Source organism: Ruditapes philippinarum, unplaced genomic scaffold, assembly GCF_026571515.1.
Source record: "Ruditapes philippinarum isolate M1 unplaced genomic scaffold, ASM2657151v2 ctg1457_1_1_1_1, whole genome shotgun sequence".
NCBI lineage: Eukaryota > Metazoa > Mollusca > Bivalvia > Venerida > Veneridae > Ruditapes > Ruditapes philippinarum.
In genome coordinates, this window is record NW_026853398.1 from 117,933 (window position 1) to 136,140 (window position 18,208).

The 18,208-nt window shown below is 31.6% G+C and overlaps 1 protein-coding gene across 5 annotated transcripts in view; it reads right to left on the reverse strand.

Moving 5' to 3' along the window:
• Nucleotides 1–329: 329 nt before the first annotated feature.
• The window catches only part of LOC132736763 (disks large homolog 5-like), a 67,659-nt gene continuing 49,780 nt past the window's right edge, over nucleotides 330–18,208 (reverse strand). For 4 of the 5 annotated variants that reach the window (XM_060723975.1, XM_060723977.1, XM_060723978.1 and 1 more), the window contains 21 exons: nucleotides 15,762–15,897; nucleotides 15,288–15,415; nucleotides 14,362–14,464; nucleotides 13,505–13,586; nucleotides 12,942–13,045; nucleotides 10,884–12,241; nucleotides 10,057–10,463; nucleotides 9,401–9,503; nucleotides 8,613–8,775; nucleotides 7,675–7,777; nucleotides 6,993–7,146; nucleotides 6,228–6,408; nucleotides 5,812–5,914; nucleotides 5,038–5,263; nucleotides 4,129–4,349; nucleotides 3,747–3,788; nucleotides 3,353–3,454; nucleotides 2,410–2,537; nucleotides 1,848–1,957; nucleotides 1,371–1,480; nucleotides 330–708 (listed from right to left, as the gene is read on the reverse strand). In XM_060723975.1, coding sequence (XP_060579958.1) covers nucleotides 602–708; nucleotides 1,371–1,480; nucleotides 1,848–1,957; nucleotides 2,410–2,537; nucleotides 3,353–3,454; nucleotides 3,747–3,788; nucleotides 4,129–4,349; nucleotides 5,038–5,263; nucleotides 5,812–5,914; nucleotides 6,228–6,408; nucleotides 6,993–7,146; nucleotides 7,675–7,777; nucleotides 8,613–8,775; nucleotides 9,401–9,503; nucleotides 10,057–10,463; nucleotides 10,884–12,241; nucleotides 12,942–13,045; nucleotides 13,505–13,586; nucleotides 14,362–14,464; nucleotides 15,288–15,415; nucleotides 15,762–15,897 — 4,171 coding nt within the window. In that variant the 3' untranslated portion in view covers nucleotides 330–601. The remainder of the gene's footprint in view (nucleotides 709–1,370; nucleotides 1,481–1,847; nucleotides 1,958–2,409; nucleotides 2,538–3,352; nucleotides 3,455–3,746; nucleotides 3,789–4,128; nucleotides 4,350–5,037; nucleotides 5,264–5,811; nucleotides 5,915–6,227; nucleotides 6,409–6,992; nucleotides 7,147–7,674; nucleotides 7,778–8,612; nucleotides 8,776–9,400; nucleotides 9,504–10,056; nucleotides 10,464–10,883; nucleotides 12,242–12,941; nucleotides 13,046–13,504; nucleotides 13,587–14,361; nucleotides 14,465–15,287; nucleotides 15,416–15,761; nucleotides 15,898–18,208) is intronic. The other variant, XM_060723976.1, reaches the window with a different exon arrangement.

The following is an 18,208-nucleotide window of genomic DNA, read 5'->3' on the forward strand; positions in this document are numbered from 1 at the left end:
AGTTCTATTTAACACCTTAAAATCTTTTTTTTCCCTCCAGTAAAAATGACAATGTTTATAAGAAGTTTAGATTTAAATTTCAATAATGCTATATGATATTTTATAAATGCCAATTATAATAACTTGGTCAGAACTTTGAATAAAAAGAAAAGAAGCTTCATTACATATCCCCCTACACCTGAAGTTTACTATGTTTAATTTAAGCAACAACTAAAAAGCTCATGTTTTTCTTGTAACAAACCTAGTCTGTTACAGGCTTTAATTCTATCTACCTGAATAGGCAAGAAAGCTTGCTACATTGTTCACATTCTATAGCATACCCTCAAGTGTTTTAATATAATTATCACATAAAACATATCAATTCTAATGCCTTAACTCCTAATAAAGCCAACAATTTACACATTTTCATCATGTACTTTTTTTCCAGTCTTTCATAACAAGAATCGACATTTCACCTAATACAATCTGAAAGCCCACTATGATGTTGTAAATATATACAATAAAATGAGTCGTTATGTTTATCATATATGATCTTTCACCAGTCTCTTAGCCTTATATCATTATAACATATGTACTAGTACATGTTTATACATCCGTCTCGTCATCTCAATATAGATGAAGGCACCCAGATTGGTTTTTCTTGTTCAGATGATATAACATTCTTGATCTGCTGGGCCATCTCTGCTAGATTACCTCCCTGGATAGTAGCTGTAATATATAATCAATATTTCAATATTACTACCAAACATATATACATGTCTGCAAGTTTTAGGCTTGTCAACAAACACTAAATGTGGTCACCCACCATGAACTTTTATTTCATATAATACATATAGAATAAATAATACAAGAAAAAGAATTAGAAAGGTCATCTTGTATAAAAACATGGAGAAGAAACCAAACACCTACAAAAGATCTTAAAATCAGCATACTATGGCATATTATTCTGCAAGACAGAAATTTTTTAACTTCAGTAATACTTGGATGCAAACAAAGGAAAGTGGCTGCAAAAGTAATATTTGCTAACTCAGATTAAATTATGATGATTATTATTTTTTGTTGTTAGGTTATACATCACACCATCACTGTATAGGTCATATGGCGACCTTCCAGCTTTACTGGTGGAGGTAAACCTCAGTTGGCCCTCCATACATTATTTCAGATATGAGCGGGCACCAGAGTAGAACCACTGACATACCATAAGCTGGCTGGATAGAAATTATGATAAAAATAACTTTTACCTAAGTTAAAGATAAATATATAACAGAAATTTAAAAAAAATGCCTTAAGCATGTTGTGTGCTTATTAATATTATTTTATAAAATAAAAAAAATATTAAAATGACATAAAAAGATAAGTAAACAACCTACCAGAGATAAGATGCCTGTAATCCTGCTCAGCTTTTTGACAATATTCAAACAATTCTTTTGCAGACTTCAAACCCAACTTCTCAGGCAAAAATTGCACATCCTTTATTTCCCTGAAAAACATCAATCAACCATATTTTACACATCACACAAATGGAATCATTGAGAGCTTATTATAAAGCTAGTGCAATTCATTCATGAAATAAAGATAACAATATCAATACAATCACTTTGCTAGCTTTGAAAAACTTAGGTTGTCATTGAAACAATATTTTTCATTGCTATATGCTTGCCCTGCTAAATAGGTTTTCCTCATAATAATGAACTATTTCCAAATAACTGATACCAAAGGGCATGCTTAACCTAAATTATCCCAATATTGAACTCTCCATATAGCTTGTCTAACTTGAGCATGACTCAAAAGTAAGTTTGTATAAATAGTAACATAATATAAAGAGAACAATAAAAGTTAATGTTTACCTAAGTTGTTTATAAGACTTATGTCTAGCATAAACAACAATTGGATAAATCTGTTGCCTCTGTAACCTCTCTATAGCCAAAGGATTTACATTCAGCAAACAGTGGATATTCTGTAATCACAAGATATAGCATTTAAACATAAACAAGGCAAACATTTGTACATAAATAATGAAATTCATAAAAAAGGTAATATATCGAGCATTAAAATCCATCTTAACCCCTGGTAATAAAATGCTTCTACAAATGTTAATGATTTTACAAATAAATGGACTAAATTCTAAGACAAGGTAAAGAACACCATTTTTGATAGTTTTAAAGATTATATCATATAATCTTTATAAATTCATAGGTCCAAGTTTGCCTGTATTTGCCTGAAGTTACGTTGGTTTTTTTTCCACATTTTGAAAGCTCTAAGAAAGAAATTTAAAGAAGTTCTATAAAATTTTTACAGTCTTGTACAGTCCTCTAAATACAACCACAAAACTGACAGGAAGCCGTTATGTTAAAACAATTAATTAAGCATTCCAATAAGTAACACTATTTAATCTATAGACTGGTTTACCTTATCACAGATATCAGTGACATATTTGAGTCGGATACAGAGGTAACGTTCATCTTGTTGCCAATAATCTATAAACTGTCCTTCCTTCAAACCTTGCTCCATACAGTGATGAGATGTCTGGATTACAGCTAAAAACACATATCATAACAAACATAGTAAACTACAGCTATATCAGAACAACTGTTCACCAATTTAGTATATTCTTAGAAATGGTTATTGCCACTAAATTTTAAAGCTGAAATATTTTTGGAATTTGTATACATGTGCTTTTACAATACTTTATTTCAAGAACAAAGAAAATGTATTCATTAAACACACAGCATTCTCCTTGTATCCTCACACAATTTTTGGAAAATTTGACCCTTAAAAGTCAATGCAATAAGGGAGAGGTCAAGGTTATATATTGACTGATTTAAGAGCAGCTCTCCTTCAGAGATATGTTGTGTGAAAGTATTTAGGTATTAAAAGGACTCCACTGAGGTTTTTTGGTATGATGGGACTGAAAATATTTTTTCCATATAAATGGACCATTTGAAGTAGGTTTACACCACTAATCTTTGTGCAAAATTTCAGATCATTCGCACACTTCTTTTTCCGGAATAATTATTCAAATTGTTAAAAAAATGACAAAAAATGAAAGACGTTTAAAGGCTTTTCACTCAAACGGGCTAAGAAAAGCATAAAAAATACGATTTTCAATTTATTTCAAAGTATATTTCTTAACTGTCTTTGCATATATTTCTGTTTAAAGTGCCTCAGCTCATGTATGTAAGAAATTCAAGGCTTTTTAACCTTAGTGGAGTCCCTTTAACTTATAGAACCAAATGACATTGGCATGATTGCATACTGTTAAGAATTATGTGAAGAAGAAGTTCCTAGCACTCTTATAACCTTTTTACTCATAAAATCACACCACAAAATTCAAACTTGGAAAAATACTTACATGGTTCACAATAATAATATTTATCCGGAGATTCTGAGGATAATTTCTGTATCAGAGCGTCCGCCAGCGGAGCTATCAGTACCACAGGTCGAGTCTTTTTATCTGCAAAGGTAACCAGTACCATTTTATCATTTATGATAACCATAACATTGAACTTCATGCATCAAACATGTAATAACTTTTATTGTACTAGCTCCATTATGCTACACATTACGTCAATTTCGATTTATATAAATACATATCCAAAATGTGAAGTTTCAAACAATACAGATAAATATTGAGGTGATAAAAAGAATAAAATTTACCTTTTCTAGATACATATAATGAGTAACTTTACAATTTTCATGAATATTGTTGGTAACAACATGATAAATTCTATGTCTATTATACTTACATTCAAGTTTTTCTACACTAAGGTATGTATACATGGATACATCTGAAATAAAAAAATTTAACAGTAAATACAATATCAAGCTTTGTAAAAATTAGTTTAAATTCAAACTTTTGTAAAAATTAGTTTAAATTCAAACTAAATTTTTGTAATGAAAATTTTCAAAGATTACACAGAAAGAAAAAGTTAAGAAATAAATGTGATATAAAATAGTTTTGCATCAGAAATAACAGTTATAACTGGTAAATATCTAAGTCCTTGAAATATTTTCAAACCAAATAATTAGTAGATGTTTGGTGACCTACAGTATGGCATGTTGAAGTTCTTTATCTATATATGTATATGTTTGTAACACATAATAAAATGAACATTTTAGGACACCTACCATCAAGGACTGGTAAAGAATCACTGTTTAAAGAAACATCAGAGAAAGAATTAAATTCCCGACTGTCTTTAGATCCGGTCCTCTGATGCTTCTTGCTTTTTCTAAAGAAACTTCTCCTCGCCGAACCTGATCCTCGTCTTGCTGGAGTTTTATATTCCTCTGAATCATGTACACTCAAATTGTCCGATAAACTTCTATGTAACGACAAGTTATCCTCTAATCTGAAGTTCAGAGTAACAGTTTTTTTATAATATTATGATTGGCATATTATATAAGGATTGTCATAGTAAAAATTTATCAAATGTGAAGCAGTAACAGTAAAATATGGTATTAGGCACCAACTTACAATAAAAGAAACAATTTATATTTTCTGCAGTATGTTTTTCATTTAATTTATTTCATACAAATTATTACAGATTCAGAATAGGAATTTAGTGTTCTGTTTATTTCTCCTCTAATGTAAAAAAGTTTGTAAATCTTTAATCTACATCTCTATTTGGGCAAATAAAGGGTCAAATTTTAGTGCTAATAAAGTCAAAAGATTACGAAGCACTTGTAAGTGAAATTATTTGTAAATAATCATATTCCTGTTCACACTAAAGGTTTCATGCCACTGAACCAAAATAAAGTAGTTTTACAAATACATAAATAGTTTATACAAATTTATCTTAGTTTGATTGTGTCAGAAGCTATAAGCTTATTGAAATACTCTCGAATCCGTTCCTGGAACTAACCAGTACTTAGCAATGAATGTAAAGTTTCTTGCTCAAAGAAACAACTGCTTACCCCTGACAGGGTTTGAACTCACACAGTCAGCATAATTACAAATCCTATTAATAATAATACCATGATGTATAAATTACATGAGAACGATTTTCACAATTATTTGCAAACATTACCATAACATACCTATCTTTACTTGGAATGGTCCCTCCCTTGATTTTTTCACCATAATCACTTATAATCCATGCATACCAGACACCTTTCTGTCCTTTATGCATCGTATCTTCTATATGTAGGAGATCATCTTTACGGAAACTCAGGTCACCTTCTTTGTCTTTCTCCGCATTATGATCTATCATAGCACGGACATATATCGAATCAACACTTTTCTTGTTTCGCACTTTGTTATATACTGAAAATAAAGACAACATAAAGTCCATACATTACACTGGTGCTGACAGTATTCATTACATATATTTAAATTACATGTGCAGAATTGTAAAGTCATTTCAAATGGGAATATTGGTACATGAATTTTTTTTGTGTACAATTTTTGCTCAAGAACTTAAATAATGTAATCTATCAATTCTACCAGTCTACAATGTGTAGGCTCTCCTTGCTCTATAACAGTGGTAACAACAAGTCTTCATCACTGTAAAAACTCTTTAAAATAATGTTTGGCTCTTTGTATTATAGCTTTAGTATTATTTACAAGTACAAAATGTAAATGATTATTAATTTTTAAACAAAACATATTCATACCTTATTATCATTAACCTCATAATTTTTGTAACATGCATTCCCTGCTTTCCACTTTTGAAATGCTATCAATTGTAAATTTAAACAAATTCTATTTCAAACTGATAACACAAAGCACTCTGCAATATAGAGCCTGGTAAGTTAGCAAGATATGTAATGTAACCTGTCCAAACTCTAAACCAAGATGTACAAAAAACTTACATGAAGGATGATATCTAACTCGGAATCTGACAGACGAGCATGGTTCATTTAGATGTCTGTAGGCCTGTTCTGCTGTGGCACGTGTGAAGTCTATACCATTGTACTGGACAGAAAATAGAAAAGAACACAGTCAGTTTATAAAGATATATAACTTTGATTTGTAAACATACTTCTTTGAAGTATATATGAATTTATTTTTTGTAATTTCCATGTTTCACTTTAAATTTTGCGTATCAAGCAAGGGACACTTACTTGGCAGAAAACTACAAATACAATATATACATAACCTTCATAATAATTAACTATCCTTAGTGTTGTTTTCATCAAAATGAAGAAAAACTATATACCAATTCAAGCAAATTTTATCATTTCATTATACTGGTATCAAATGAAGTGAGACTAAGATGTTACCATACCTCAAGAATCTGATCTCCCTGATGTACCCCATTATGGCCAGCAGCTGGACTTCCCTCCTCTATATTGTGTACAAATATACCAGTAGCATTACCTCCAGTTAGTGAAATCCCAAGACTTGCACTTGGATTTGGTTTCTTAAATGACACCTTCCTCTGAGCATCATACTTTCCCATAGAACTACTGCAAAACAAATACACAGTATTAAATATACAACTTTTTTAAATTGTTATTTTCTTATATTCAAAGCTACAAAAATATCATAAACAGATGTTTGACATGTATACAGGCGGAGGAAGACATGCAAGTGCCTCTCTAACACCAGCCTGATTTAAAGGATGAACCAGCACCTTGGTAGAACTACTAAATAATATCAATTTAATTTCAGTTCCTCAGGAAAAATTATCTTCGAAAGAATTTATCTGCACACCAATGAACAATATCAATTATAGAATTACAATATGAACAAAACTTTAATATTAGAGTGAATTTAGGACTAGAATTGTAAAACACATATGTAAATACATGTCTTAAAATCAATATACTTTACAGGCTTACTCAAAATGAAATCAATATGTAAACATGATTATATTCTTCATAAACTATTTGATTTAACATCAAACTGAACAGTGATATACAATTTTGTTAAAACATATAAAATAAGAGACTGGATTGACAGTATTGTTGGCGTATGACCTATATTGCCTAAGCTTATACTTTAGAATTTATAATTATTCAATATGAAACTTTCAATTTTTTCTACATACCTATGACTATGTACACGAGAAGGAGATTTAGGAGTTTCTCTCTGAGAGATGCCATTAAACACTCTACTTTTGCCTGACTTAGCATCTGGAGAGTTTAGTGGAGACGTATTTGTTGAACTGGCAGCCGATGATCCACTGTCATTATCATTATACTCTGTAATATTAAATATACCATTGTATTATTATTACTACAATAACAATGTCATACCTGCATAATCATCTTATCTTAAATTCTTTAACCCTTACCAAATTAAATGTCTTAATGGACTTGCCCGACTTACAATTTAGGAACAATCCGTTACCAACTTAGAAGTCATCAAGATAGATATTAAAGTTACCAAGCCAACAGTATAGTGCATAGTCAGACTGCACTGAAGTCATTTTTTGGAAAAGGCTTCTCATTTTTGGTTTTAGCAGCTTAAAGATTAAATTGTGATGAACAAGAATATGTTCTCATCCTTGGGCATTCTAATCTTAGATAGTAACTGAACATAAAAATACCCAATATATTAGCTTAAATAACTGAGACATTAATTTAATTAAGCTGCAAAATCTTATATCAATATTAGATTTTAATAAAAATCGCCTTGGTCAATATCATTTTTTTCAGTACATATCACATCATATTCACCTGCTAAATAATATTTAACAGAAAATTATATAGAATATCAAGAAGACATACTTTCAGGGTTGAACTGTACCAGCATGGTAAGGTTATTACCACACTGTTGTAATACTCGTGCAGCTAGATCATATGTGGCATTTCTCATGTTGATTGCACATATCTGTAACATAATACAGTATATTCTTAATCCTAAAATTCTAAATATTATTGGCAAAATAAAAGTTATATTTTACAGTATAAAGCAGTGAAATAATGACCTATATAAAAAGACAAATCTAAAAAGAAATCATATGACAAATTAAATTGTCCATCACATATAGAGTATGTCATTTAATTTAGCATTGTTTGACATCATTGTTTGTAATGACTGTTATGGAATTTTCAGAATAAATATAACATATAGTATTAGGATACTGACTTGCTGCAGACTAACTGACCTTAGTGCTCGCCAATTTTTTTAAGCCAATCACCGACGAGGATTTTTCAAATTTTCAGGTTACAAATCTTAATAGAACAGATTTTATATAAACTGGACGTTTTATATTATAAAACGCAAGTGGGCGGAGCACTAAGCCGGTTAGAGTGCAAATTGGATGTTCTTCGTAAATAAGAAAGCTACAGTCGCTTCGCAAGCTCCGCTCCTTTTTAGCTTTCTTATTTACGAAGAACACCCAATATGCACTCTAACCTATACATAGTGTTTTTATAAATGTTCTAATAAATTATCACAAATACCATACAAAACTAAGTAAGGCACATAAGAAAAGAAAAAATGAAAATTGATTTTCTTTATTACTAAGAGTTTTACATTCTTCTTTTTGTTTTGCATACCCTTATCATGTACAAATTACTCAAATTTAATGTAAAATGGTGTTTTAAAATCATTTCTGTATGTCAGGAGTAAAACCTGATCATAGTGTGTTTACAGTCAAATTTTCTGCCTAGCCTTGGTATCTACACAATATTCTTTAACTGATTATTCGAAAAAAAAATACCTCAAGTAATTGGTCCCCAATTACCAGTCCAGCCTGAGCCGCCAAACTGTTCTCGTTAACTGAAGAGACAAATATACCACCACTCGGTCCCATCTCAATCTGAAAACCAACAAGTTTTGATGTCTTCTCTATACTGATCTTTCTTGTCTCCCCTGACTTGGGTCTGAAAATAATTCAACATACATGTCAATGACTTTAAGTATTGATCCTAGAATTCATTGACATAATTCATTATCTTAAAGGAACTCCATTGAGCTCCAAAAGTCTAAAAGTATTAAACTTTCAGTTCTAATATAGATCAACTTGGGCACTTTACAGAAAAATGTGCAAATGGTTATAATAAAATTGTACTCAGAATAGAATCTATTTGAAAATTGATTTTTTGTGTGACTCTTAGCCCAGTTTGAGTTAAAAGAATTTAAGCACTTTTCATTATGGGGTAATTTTTGCAAACAAAAATTACTATTCTGGAAAAAATGGAGTAAGCAAATGATCAGAAATTTTGCAAGACATGTCATTGGTCCTGACCTTCATCTTCACATGAAGATGTGATTTAGTTCTGACCAGTAATTTTTGTGATTTTCATGACACAAGATTGACATTACTATATGTAAAATTATTCTAAATGGACCTGTCTTACATTTACAGTCTGTCGACTCCACTACATTGAGGATATTATTGGCAAAACAATCTTTTCCTTACAGCAACAAGCTGACAATCTGTTACCTTAAACAATAAAGACTCTAATCTTTTGATATATACACAAATAGTATAAATATTTTACATACTTTTTCCTGTATGGAATGGAATCAGCATGAGGTGATGTAATTGGCAACATCTTGGGAATGCTGAAATCATGGAATGGTGAGCCAGGACTGCTGCGGTCTGACACTAAAATACAAACAATACTAAATTACCTCCCTTTATAAGTCACACACCATATAGCTGCCCAAATGAACTACATTTTCATTTTAAAGATATACATGCTCATTCTTTAGTAAAATACTTTAATCACAGAGATTTCTTTAAATTTATGAAATTTTTACTGAATATGTCTAATTTTAATAAAAGAATGAACAAACTATGTATATAAAGCTGCGTATCCCATAACAGTTCAAGTAAAGTTGGTGTTTTCTAAAAGAAACTGCCATTTTTTTTAATGACCTTAAATCCACCTATAGCATGTAGACATATCTTTGTGAGAAGTCAAAACATGTTTATTTTCTACATATAGACTGTGTAGCATAATTATCAATATTTTCTGATATCAAATTTGAGCATAGTATATCTTTAGATGGGCATTTTGATCAAATTGCTACATCAAATCTTTCTCCATGTATGGATTGAAATCAAATTCTGTTAACTGATGGCTGAATTCTTTTATAATGAAATTTACAACAAGTATGTGTATTTCCAAATTACAATCACTCGAAATATTACTTACCAACTTCAACAGAGCCTGATGTATCATTGGTAGTCATACTTGGAGTTGATGGAATCCTAAACTTGTTATGGTACCCTCTATTGTGTAAATGAAAGTCTGAGTCAATGCCCGGACCAACAGGGGAGGACCCTGGAAATCCATGGTTAGGATAATGCTCACTTGGTGTTGGGGTAAAGCTACTCTCTATGGCAGAGAACTGTGATGGACTTGGGGAGCTCCATTCAGATGTACTGCCATTGTAGGGTGGTAAATGATCTAACTCCTGCATACTGTCCGGGAATGTTGCTCCAGGGAGTGGGGTAATAAATGGTGGCATATGTATTGACTTTGTCGCCTGGTGTACATTTGTGTATGGTTTTGCTACAACTGGTTGGGATGCAACTGGTAAAGGCTTCTCCCCTGGCAAACTGTGAATAGAAATAGTGTTCCAGTGAAAAAAAAACCTCAATATTGTGTAAATATTTTTCAATTCTCATAACCACATTTATATTGTATGTGCGAATGTCCGTTAAAAAAATAATAAGTCTGTACTTCATGAGGTTAGCTCATTCTTCTATGAAAATTAATAGGCAACAAAATGCTTCGAAACAAAAACAAACAAATAAGCACAGATCATGTCATTTTAAATGTATTTCAACAGTTGTATCAATATAGGAAGTAGAATTTTACTGAAGTGCAGATATTACAGAAATAGCAGATAATTCATTTGATTTATTTAGTTTTTCACACATACTTGAATGACAGTATTTTTACTTTACAACCTCAGAAATTTATTGGTTAGATTTAAATGAATTCTAATTTTAGTGCTTTCTTTTTGATTAACTTACCTTAATGGCAATGAACTGGGGGTTGGGTGCGGTCTTCCACCAGGTGGCCTGTCTGTCAAACAAGGTGGAGGTGGTTTTAATGGTTCTGGTGTGGTGTTGTTAGAACGACTACCAAATTGACCATATTCCATCCTGGGAGGCTGGTGACTAGCTGGTGACAGGTACGTGCATGTATTTCTAGATTCATGAGGCTGGCCTGATAATGGTCTTCTTCGACCTGGATTGCTTGACTTAAATTCCAAATTAAACTGTCCTGTGGCCACTTGGCTAGGTATGTGTGGCATTCTTGGTGGATTTCTTGTATTGTTAACCTTTGTTGACCTGTGGTTTAGATGACCTTGTTGACTTTGAGAATGTGTTTGGTTCTGAGAATGACCTTGACCTTGAAAATGTGAAAAGACAGCTTGACTAAGAGAACTCTGTGAATCAGATGGTTCATGGATATTAAATGAGCTTCTAGGTGTAGGTGATTTAGGAAAGTAAGAGCTTGTACTAGAAGTACTAGGCTGTGGTGATAATGAGGGTGATGGAGGATGAGAGCTATGTGTAATGGTTGAATCTGAATTCTGTGGTGTATGCCTTGTTGCCACAAATGATGAATTGTTTCTCTCTGGGGGTAGAGGTGGCACTCTAGCTGTGGGGATGTTCTCCCCTGAATGATTTATCACAGCATCAATAGTTGGGCGTTTTGGGTGGTTTTTCTGTATTTGTATCACAGTTCCATTGCTATTGGCAGTATTTGAAATCTTAATGCGATTTGGCCAGGTGCCTGTGCCACTTATTTCACGATCATAATCCCTGCTCCTACCACTACTCCTGTTAGTGTTTGATGACCCAGAATTATCTCTCCGGTGTGTTGGAAATGAAAATTCAACAAGACCACTACTGTCTTCTATCATAGTTTGAGGTCTACTTAGGGTCAATGTCCCTTTTTCATTGTCAGTTCTTTCAGAACTCTTATGCCTTGGACGGAAAAATTTGTTTACAGTTTCTAAAATATGTACACTATGTCTGCCTTTATTATCCAAATCTTTGTCTGAATGTTTTCTGTCTTTGGGCCGTCTCGGCATTCCTGGACTATCCAGACTGTCTGTCTGAGAACCACTACTTTTTATGTTTTTTATACTGCCTTTACTACTTTCACTTGTTGATTCCCAGCGTTTTGAGGAGTCTGATTTCAATGGGGAACTAAGAAGCTGTTCTTGTACATTAGCTACAATGGGAACTGGTGAAGAACCAGCAGAACTGAGCGGAGTTGTCTGTCTCCATACATCAAGCATTATTGTTTCCCCTCCACATTGATATAGTACTTTCTGCAAGTCTTCAGGGCTCATATTCTCTACACTTCGCCCATTCACCTAAAATAAAAACATAACACTTTAATACTACTTAAAACAATGAAATGTCATTTTAAGAAAAATCCATTTACTGATAGAATTTGACAACATTTCTTATATTTCATTTAAACATCAATACTGTACTGGAAAGAACGTGTTTAAATGATTTTGTTACAACAAACTTATAATGGTCGTCTGTACTATTAAATCATACTAACATTTTTAAAGATCAAACATATTTTCTCCAAGCAATAGACTGATAAAAACCCTAATTGATTCTAATTGCCCATCAAATACTATAATCAGAATATTATTATGCAGCAAAATTTTATTATTTTATTTTTCTCTTTGAAGCTCAATCAATTACCCCACACCACAAATTAAGCCTTTTTTCTTTGAATGTAACTGATAACTCTCCTCCGGAATTGCATAAAGTAATTTAGCCATGTGGAATATTAAAGCATCACCTGCATTTTAACCAGCAATACAACTGAGAAGGGATAATAATACTTGTCATACTGCTCAAATCTAGAGCAAAATTTTACATAAAACACTAACTTCTCATGAATAACTTGAAGTCATCTTGACTAATTGGTAACTTGCAAAGTGGTTCATGTAGGACAAAGACCCCAGGTGTCTCCATTGGTCATTAACCTCTGTAGCTAACCTTTTACTGGCATAAATTATTTATATCAATTTAACAGGTAATTTAACTACTTACACTCATTATTCTATCTCCAACTGTAATTAGGCCCTCTTTAGCAGAGTAAGATCCAGGGTTCACTCTTGTAACATAAAGACCATTCTCCAGGTGTATTCCAATATCTGTAAAACATACAATCATGACATGTACAGCATTAGGTATTGTGTCCTAATAATTACCTTAGGACTTTCGGAGGTAGTAATAATAATAATGCCTACAGCCATGCCATCCTCTACACATATACAATGTGATCCAACTCTATAGCATAAAAGAAATTTCTTAAAAGGTTTAGTTCTTTTCATCATACTGTCTACATTTTACAGCTTAATTAAATACAATTTTAATTGCAAGTACATGTATTCACCTGCTTCACAAGTTTTGAACCATGGGACATGCAATATTTTGCAGGTATGGACGAAAAATTTAAAAGAAACATTTTTTTTATACTGCATCTTATTTACAAATTATCAAGAGGGTCTAGGTAACACAAAATTTATCTTTGATTGTTTAATTTAATATCATTGAAGTTGTCACATATTTTTGGTCACTGACTTTGTTACAAACTGTAAAAGATAATGTACCTTTTCCCGGAGGTATGCTGAACTGTATAGACTGCCAGGATCTACTCGTAGATGGTGAAATTTTACGTCTTCTTAACAACTGCTGTAATATAAAACAACAGAATTGCTCAAAATTAATTCATTACATATTCAATCTATTATGTTATTATAATAAAGAATTAAAAATCATTACATAACATAACCATCAGAACAGCATACATAACTATCAAACACAAGTCCTAAATCAAACTTTTTTTCGCTTTTTTTTTCCCCAAATTAATTTCATTTTTCAAAAGGAGCCAATTGTTTTAGTGTACAACACTGTGGAATATATCTGAAACTCTTAAACCCACATAAAATGGAAACAGGTGTCGATCCTTGTAAAACACTCTACCTCCCTTCAAATAATGCACAAAAATAAACGTGCAAAAAAAAATAAAACACCCTTTTCAGGAACATTAATATGTAAAAAGCCAACTTAATTGCCTTTTATAATACGACATGTAGTTTATATAGGTTGCTGATGAAGTACACAGAAGAATAAAGTCTGAATGATATAAAATATCATCTACAAGGCTGACACAAGGTGCACATATTTAAAATCAAACTTACATCATAGCAAAAGATTCATAAGAAATATATATCCCTTACGTTTGTATAAGATAGTGCTAGTGAAAACAAGAATCAGTAAGCTGATATGTTAAAATTTCCATCAGAATAGAATAATAACAATCTTTCTTAATATAAAACATGTGAAGTTGTCGGTCATTTTTTCTTTAAATGAAAGTATGTAAAGTTGTTAATATTTACTTTTGTAAGTTAGCTCCTTTAGCAATTAAGATCAAGTATTTATCACACACAGAATTTCTGAAACTCACCACAGTAGCTATTCCTGATCGGTTCCTCAACAGACCAACAGCATATCTTTTATCTACATTTGTCACATCTTTATTGTTGATACGCAGAATCTGGTCATTCATCCTAAATACACAACGATAAAATAAGGCACAATAATGAAAGTATTTCTGGTGGTGGCATGGCAGAGTTGTTAGTGCATCAGAGTTCAGACTAGTTAGTACTGGGTGGTTTGAGAGTGTTTCAATAAGCTTACAGCTTCCTACACAATAGAACTTAAATAAATAAGTATAAACTAAAATAGTTCTGTGTTTAGAGAGCTAACTGCAATATTATGATATTAATCCTAGCAGTATAATTAAACTACACAGAAATCAGCTGATTATTTTCAATGTTTTGATATTTAAAACATACCTATTAAAAAGGACAGTTACATACAAATAAAGTCCATTATACAAGTTCAGCAAGGCAAAGTTGAAGGTCATTCAACCTTTTTGTAAATTCCTGTAACTGATACTAGATTTGTGACACATCTTCATATTCACCTTTTTTCTTAAGTCAACTCTTTGCACCTATTTTAATTAAGTTTGTTTGTTTGTTTGTTTCATTTTACGCCTTTTCCCAACAGTATTTCAGTCAAATAGGCGGGTAGTTTCCTAACCTTTGTTCCTGGAGAGTTACACCAGTACTAGACTACCTTCCTCCGTGCTTTAATTAAGTCTTTCCATTTATACCCTACAACTATATTAGCAGTGTACTTGGCTTTTTCTTCTGTTTACCATATGCTTTTTAACAAATTTTACAGACCAGGATGAAGTGCACATTTGAAGCATCTCTTGAATCATACTCAATAGTAATATGTTCTTAGCATGCCCCATTTTCTTTTTATGAATCCATCATCATGGCAATAATGTACAAAATAAACTATAAAGCTTATACTAGTACTTACTTTAGTTTTCCTTCAGCTAGACTCCCTTTGGTTACATGACTTACAAAAATAGAATTGTCATTCGGATATTGAGGGTCATCTTTCCCTCCGACAAGGTCAAATCCAAGGTCATCTTTATTCATGCCAGTCTGAAATATGTCAATGCACAGGGATATTACTAAACATAAATACTACATTTATTTTACATTTGATTCACAAATCTTGTTTATCAGGATATGAACAATAATAAGGATTCTTATTTATTAACTATCATCTGTTTCTTGTTTACTTACCAGCAGTTGGTTATTTGACGTCTTAAAAGATAAAAACTTAAAAACCTGTCTCTAAATGCTCTGCAACTGCCTCAATGTTCAGTTTAAGTTCAAAGGTGATGAAAAACAATCTGACCCACACTGCAGACTGATATTGGCCAAGTCAAATCAATGAGTCCAAGTTAGATAACTTAGTTTTTAGGCTGATAATATCACCACTTACCAGTTCTACATCAATAGTCTCAGTCTCAAACTCCTGAAGATCTGCATCTATTGCAGAGTCTCGGCTACGATTGTGACCAACTGAATTCAACTGACTTTTTCTGGACTCTTTATCATTCACCAATTCATACTTCTCTCTGAAATTAGAGAATTAATATTTCACACACAGGGAATTAATTTGCACTTCAGGAAATTAATAACTAAATGTTAATCAAAGCAAATTTGATACAAAATATGACAATACTGCACAGTTTGTAGGATTTTTGGACCAATTGTAACATAAATAAGTGTTCATGCATGTATAATTTATATTGTCGTATATGAAGATGTGCTGTATATACTTAATTCAAAACAAATTATATGTTCTGTTCAGTTAATAAAATATCTGACTTACTTTCTAAGTTCAGTGCCATATTTGAAACAAAAATTTAATATATTCATCTTTTGAGGATACAGTAATGTAAAATAGTCAAAATCAGCTCCATTCGAACCCAGTGATGAAAACACAATCATGTTTTACTATACCTATCAGTAATTGCTGCAGATTCACAAGTTATTTCCCTTTGATATGATATATGCTCACATTAAACTTTAATTATAATTTCCAGGTTTACACTTAACTGAACTTAACAAAATATACCCTACATATTTATCTTAACAATCAAATCAGATGATTTTAAAGGACATATTTTATTGACATGATTTTCAAAATTATTACATTTAATCAAAAAATACAAATGCAACCTTTATTATAAATTAATTTATTTGCAATAAATCTGCTTTATTTCATTGAAAATGAGATTTAACAAGAGCTGTCGGTAGGACAGCACGCTCGACTATTCTAAGTGCTTGATAGTAAAAGAGCCTTTATAATGTTAAATTTTTTAAGTTCACAAAAGAGCTAATTTTTTTCATAAATTCATGTTATAGGCCTTAGAGAGAGTCTAATTATACAGTATTGGCTTGACTATTCGGAAGGTAATGTCACAAGGGTGTTTAATTGAGTAAAATAATACTAATTACCTATGAATACATACATTTGACAGAAAAGGTACAAAGGCTTGTTATTAAGATGTTTTATCAAGTTAATCACTGCTTTATTATTATGAATGCATAAAATTGTCCCAAAAAAGGTACAAACCCTTCAGTAGTTATTGAGATAACAGGTTACAAGCAAAACTTTACCATGAATTTTTAAGTTGATAAAGGGGAGAAAAATCAGCCTAAATGCAAGATAGAATTATGGATCATTGTCAGTGACCTACAATTATGACCCTAAATGCATATGTGAAGTTTTAAATAAATATCTTTAATAGTTATTGAGATATGTAAAACTATCATGTTAACATTAACCAAGAGACTAAGTAGAAAAGGGGATATGAATCAGCCTTAATGCAAGATAGAGTTATGGAACTTGGTCAGTGACATACAATTATGACCCTTCAATTATGACCCTAAGTGCATGTGTAAAGTTTCAAGTAAATATCTTTGAAGACCTTTAACCTTTAACCAAAAATTCTAAGTTTCAAAGGGGCAAATAATTCTGCAAATATTGCAGGCAGTGTTATGCAATTTTGCAAACTGATATACATTGTTACTATAAAAGAGTATTTTAAATTTCAATTGAATATCTCAAGCAATAATTAAGATATTTGACTTTACAAAAAAAACTTTAACCAAAATTTCTAAGTTCCAAAGGGGTATAATTCTGTCAATATTGTAGGCAGAGTTATCCAACTTGTCAATCTGATGAACCTTGTTACTATAAATAAGTATTGTAAGTTTCAATTGAATATCTCAAGCAATAATTGAGATATTTGACTTCACAAAAAACTTTAACCAACATTTCTAAGTTAAAAGGGGCATAATTCTGTCAATATTGTAGGCAGAGTTATCCAACTTGTCAATCTGATGTACCTTGTTACTATAAATAAGTATTGTAAGTTTCAATTGAATATCTCAAGCAATAACTGAGATATTTGACTTTACAAAAAACTTTAACCAAAATTTCTAAGTTAAAAAGGGGCATAATTCTGTCAATATTGTAGGCAGAGTTATCCAACTTGTCAATCTGATGTACCTTGTTACTATAAATAAGTATTGTAAGTTTCAATTGAATATCTCTAGCAGTAATTGAGATATTTGACTTTACAAAAAACTTTAACCAACGCAGACGCCGACGCGGACGCTGACACCGACGCCGGGGCGACTAGAATAGCTCTCATATTCTTCGAATAGTCGAGCTAAAAAGAGATATATACATCAAAGAATCCTAGGAACATCTATATAACTATAATCAACAATTAATAGGAGATTTATTGTTTCTCTCTCTTAAACTATACAGGATTACAACTATCTAATGTTCCAAAAGTTTAATTGCTGCTTTAATCATTTCCTTATTGTCTAATTAATTTTACACTAAATGTAATGCATCAGTAATTAACCTGA